This window comes from Chlamydotis macqueenii, chromosome 2 (genome assembly GCF_036417535.1).
Source record: "Chlamydotis macqueenii isolate bChlMac1 chromosome 2, bChlMac1.mat, whole genome shotgun sequence".
Lineage (NCBI taxonomy): Eukaryota > Metazoa > Chordata > Aves > Otidiformes > Otididae > Chlamydotis > Chlamydotis macqueenii.
In genome coordinates, this window is record NC_141557.1 from 32989263 (window position 1) to 32993548 (window position 4286).

The following is a 4286-nucleotide window of genomic DNA, read 5'->3' on the forward strand; positions in this document are numbered from 1 at the left end:
AGCTCAAGTGTACTTCAATATATTTTCAAATATTTACTGGAAGTAATTTACAAGAAAAATACTATACAAAATCGTCTCCTGGACAACTGCACCTCACACCGATACACTGGTGGAGTTATATTTAATTGTTAGCTAATCTAGAACGATTCCCCAGTTGTACAAACCTATAGGTTCAGACGTATTTTACAAATATTTTATGTTCCTACCTCCCCCCCCCGGCCCCGCCTCCGGCCTCCCTTTTTGGCATCGGAACTACAGCTTCGCTCGAGACCCACGGTGCTTCTTCATTTGTTTGGAGTTAAAAAATATACGACCTTCAACCTCATTATTTCCAGCGTATTTGGCCGTTCCTACTCAAACGGGAATTGTACAAACGCGCTGGCAAACGGAAGGAAATTTGGACTCGAGGAGGCAAAAGGTTTGATAAAATTAAAATAATAATAATAATAATAATAATAAAATTTAAAAAAAAAAAGGTGGGGGGCGCTGCCGTCGGAGCCCCTCGCCGTGAAGCAGCCCCAGCGCCCCCGGTCCCCCAGGGCGCTGCTGCTTTACCGGGGCTGGAGGAGGCGGGGAGCGGGGTGCGGGCCGGCTTCCAGCAGGAAAGCGAGAGGGAACGTGTGGGTTTTCTCCAATCTACAGGCAACCCGAGGAGGGGTCTCAAGGCGGAAGGGAGAGGAGGCAGCCGCGGGGCTGCCCCGCGTGGGGAGGGGGGCGGCTGTCGCCCCCTGCCCAGCCGCTCACCGGGCCCCGTCGCGGGGGCTGAGCGCGGTCCCTGCGGAGCCGCGCCGGCTACTTACGTGTCCGGGTCCCCGTCGCGGGGCTGCGCGCCCGGGACGGGGCGGGAGAGGGGGGAGCACAGCGGGGCGGGAGGAGGTGGGGGGGGCTCAGCAGCCCCGCGCCTCCGCCCGTCACTCCAGGCCGTTGCGGTGGCCGGGTTCTGGGGGCGGCAGCAGCTCCGGAGAGTGGCAGGGCGGGCTGCCGGCCGCGCTGTGCTCGCTGTCGGTGTCGCTGCCTTTCTTACCGCCGGGACCGGAGCCGCCGGGGCCGGCACCGCCGGGGCCGGCACTGCCGGGTCCGCTGTGGGTCTTGACGTGCTTGCTGAGGTGGTCGCTGCGCATGAAGCGCTTGTTGCAGACGGGGCAGGCGAAGCGCTTCTCGCCCGTGTGGGTCCGCAGGTGCCGCTGCAGCTCGTCGGAGCGGGTGAAGCGCTTGCCGCAGAAGAGCCAGTTGCAGACGAAGGGCCGCTCGCCCGTGTGCCAGCGCAGGTGCGCCTTCAGGTGCGAGGTCTTGCCGTAGACCTTGCCGCAGCCGGGGATGTGGCAGCTGTGCAGCCCCTTTCGTCGCAGGCTGGCCCCCGCCGGCCCCAGCCGCTCGGCCTCCTGGCAGTTGGGGCAGTCGCAGGTGGCGCGGCCGGAGTAGCGGCGGGCGGAGGAGCGGGGGGAGGCGGCCAGCGGCGCGGCGGGGCCGCCCCCCAGCATAGAACCCCCGGCGCCGGCCAGCGGCGAGGGGGCCGAGTCCGGGTAGGAGCCGGGCAGCACCGGCTTAAATCCGTCCATCAGGTGCTGGCCGGCGGGGCTGAGGAGGTGCGAGGAGGCGCCGCTGCTGAAGGCCGAGTGGCCCAGGCCCGAATAATCCGAGTTGTAGCCGCCCAAGGGCGAGTGGAGCGAGGTCTGGAGCCCGCCGGCCGCCGGGTGCAGCGAGCCGGGCAGGGCGGCCGCCCCGTTGGGGCTCTGCACGTCGATCCAGCCGGCGCCCACCTCCCACCAGCTGGAGGCGCCCGCCGAGCCCACCTCGCCGGCCCCCAGCCCCGGGTGCGAGGGCTTGAACCAGGACTCGTAGGGGTGCGCCATGCCCACCCGCGGGTAGATGCCCTGCAGCCCCTCCACCGACGTGTGCACCTTGGAGATGAAGACGGGCTGGTGCGCCGCCGCCTCCTGTCCCGCCGCCCCGCCGCCGCCGCCGCCTCCGCCGCCGCCGCCGCCTCCCCCGCCGCCGCCGGCGCTGCCCGGCGCCTGGAAGACGGAGTAGTCGTTGGCGAAGGGCGAGCTGGAGGCTGCCGCGCTGCTGGAGGTGAGGGAGAAAGCGCTGGAGCCCGGCGAGCCGCCGCAACTGAAGGAGTCCGAGACCAGGGCGGCCGCCGCTGCCGCCGCCGCTGCCGCCGCCGCCGCCGCCGAGGAGCCGTTGCGCGCCGCGCCCGCCACGCCGAAGCCCGGGAGGCCAGAGCCCACGGCGCCGCAGCTGCCCGCCGAGGAGGAGGAGGAGCGTTTCCAGGGGTGGAAGCCTTTGCCGAAGGAGGACGCGTTGTCCGAGAGGGCGGACGGCGAGGGGCTGGGGCTGCCGATCTTGTTGCAGGTCGCGGCGAGCATGGCCAGCGGCGTGGAGCCCACCCGCGGTTCCTCCTGCGGGCACAGAGGGGAGAGGGGGGCCGCCCCGCCGGTGTCAGGGACGGAGCGGCCCCGCCGTCCGCCGCCCCGCGCCCCGCACCGCTCCGCCGCCCGGCCCCGCACCGCTCTGCCGCCCGACCCCGGGCGGAAAGTTTGGCGACTCCCGCGGGAGGATCCCGTCGCCGGAGCCGGCACAGCGGCTCTCCTTTTCAAGCTCCTTCCGGGCTTTTTAATTTTTTTTTTTTCACCATCCGACCCCCTCTCCCACGGAGGAGCTCTGGAAGGGTTGAAAAAGGGAGGGAAAAAAAAAAAAAGGGGGGGGGGGGGAAGTTGCATCTGTTACCGTAGCTTTAAAGATGCCCCCGGCACGGCGGCAGCTACGTTTTAGCCCGTTCCCTTTGCCCGGGACCTGGCCGGTCCCCGTCCCTAAGGCCAGTAAGACTGTTTTCTTAAACATGGAATTGCAAGATTATCAAATTACTCCTTAAAATAAAAAAAAAAAAAAGAGCGCGTCCTTAAAATAAGCCTCATTTACCTGCCAACGATAATTAAATATATATATACAAATTTAACATCTGTACAAATGTATGTATACACAAGTTCAACGTACCTGCTAGACACGGCGGGCTGTGTTATTTTAAAGCCAAATAAAAAGCCACGATCTGTCGCGAATTAGAAATCGCACACGAAAAACGGTAGTGCTGGGTTTGGTTTTGTTTGGGGTTTTTTTTGTTGTTGGTTTTTTTTTTTCCTTCCAGCATAAAGAAGAAAGGCCACTTCTCCGGGGGCACAGGAACAGCACAGCCCAGGCGCTGTAGGTTGTTTCTACAAATGCCCTTAAAACCTTTTCCTGCTCGCTGAAAAGTGGCTCTGCCCCCTTTTCCCCCTCTCGCTCTTTCTTTTCTCCTAAACTCACTTGTACTTAAGTTAAAAAAAAAAAGGGGGGGGGGAGGAAAAAAAAAAAAAGCCTGAATAGAGGAGACTGATAGCCCCGGTCAAGACAGGGGTTATTTTAACCCCCTCCAATCGACAATAAAAAGAAACTAATTAAACCAGCAAGAGAAAAAATCCTTAGACTCACCCCTAGAAGTGAAGTTGCCATCACACAAAAGTGCCCTCCTCTCAGAGGATCTTTTTTATATTGATAAATCAGAGGCAGTGGTTTTTTTTTTAGAGGTGTGCAATACAATGATCAGTTCCGCCCATTCCACCACAATTGTAGCTCCCTCGCCGGCTTTGAAGTGCCGCTGAGCCGCCGCCAGCCAATCCCCGGGCCTGCCGCCTCGCTTGACGACGTGACCGCGTGAGGTCATCAGCGACGTCGAGCCCCGGCCGACGGAGGGGCTCGACGTCGCTGATGACCTCACGCGGTCACGTCGTCGAGCGGCGCGGACCGCGGTCCCGGTCGGGAGCGAGCCCCGGGTCCGGCTACTTCGTCCCTATTCCTCCATTTCCACCCCCCACCCCACCCCCCAATTTTACAGTAGTGATTCTTGGTGGCGGGGGTCTCCGAATCCCCCCCGAAAAAACTTTACGCAGCCCATCCCCGATGGAGCCCATCTGAGCGGTACCGGCACGGTCGGCTTACGGCTACCGGGCGATCCCCACCGCCCCGTCCCTCAGCTGTCGGGGGTGCTCGCTGCGGGGAAGGGCAGAGGCGGAGCAGGTCGGCCCTAGGGTGCGGGGGGGCGGGGATCGGCCACCCCAGCCCTGCGCCGCTCGCCCAGGTGCTTTCACCCCCACGGACCTTTGCTTCGTGGGTGGGTGGGGGAAGGGGGTGTGTGGATTTTTTTTTTTTTCTCCTTTTCTCGCTCTCCGGTTTTGACCCGTTTCCATGTTGCGGGGATATTGACTGTACGTCATATCTATTGATCACGGGGGTAGCGTGCATCACCACGC

The 4286-nt window shown here is 62.4% G+C and overlaps 1 protein-coding gene across 2 annotated transcripts; it reads right to left on the minus strand.

Annotated features, from left to right (window-relative positions):
• Positions 1 to 911: 911 nt before the first annotated feature.
• Positions 912 to 3547, minus strand: SP8 (Sp8 transcription factor). 2 transcript variants are annotated; one of them, XM_086741940.1, is made up of 3 exons: positions 3469 to 3489; positions 2731 to 2835; positions 912 to 2402 (listed from the first exon to the last, which is right to left on the minus strand). In XM_086741940.1, exons 1-3 carry the CDS (start codon positions 3487 to 3489, stop codon positions 912 to 914), a joined length of 1617 nt encoding a protein of 538 aa, XP_086598066.1. The 2 variants fall into 2 exon arrangements, with proteins under 2 accessions (XP_086598066.1, XP_086598067.1); XM_086741941.1 differs by lacking the exon at positions 2731 to 2835 and having other exon boundaries at positions 3469 to 3547.
• Between the last annotated feature and the right edge of the window lie 739 nt (positions 3548 to 4286).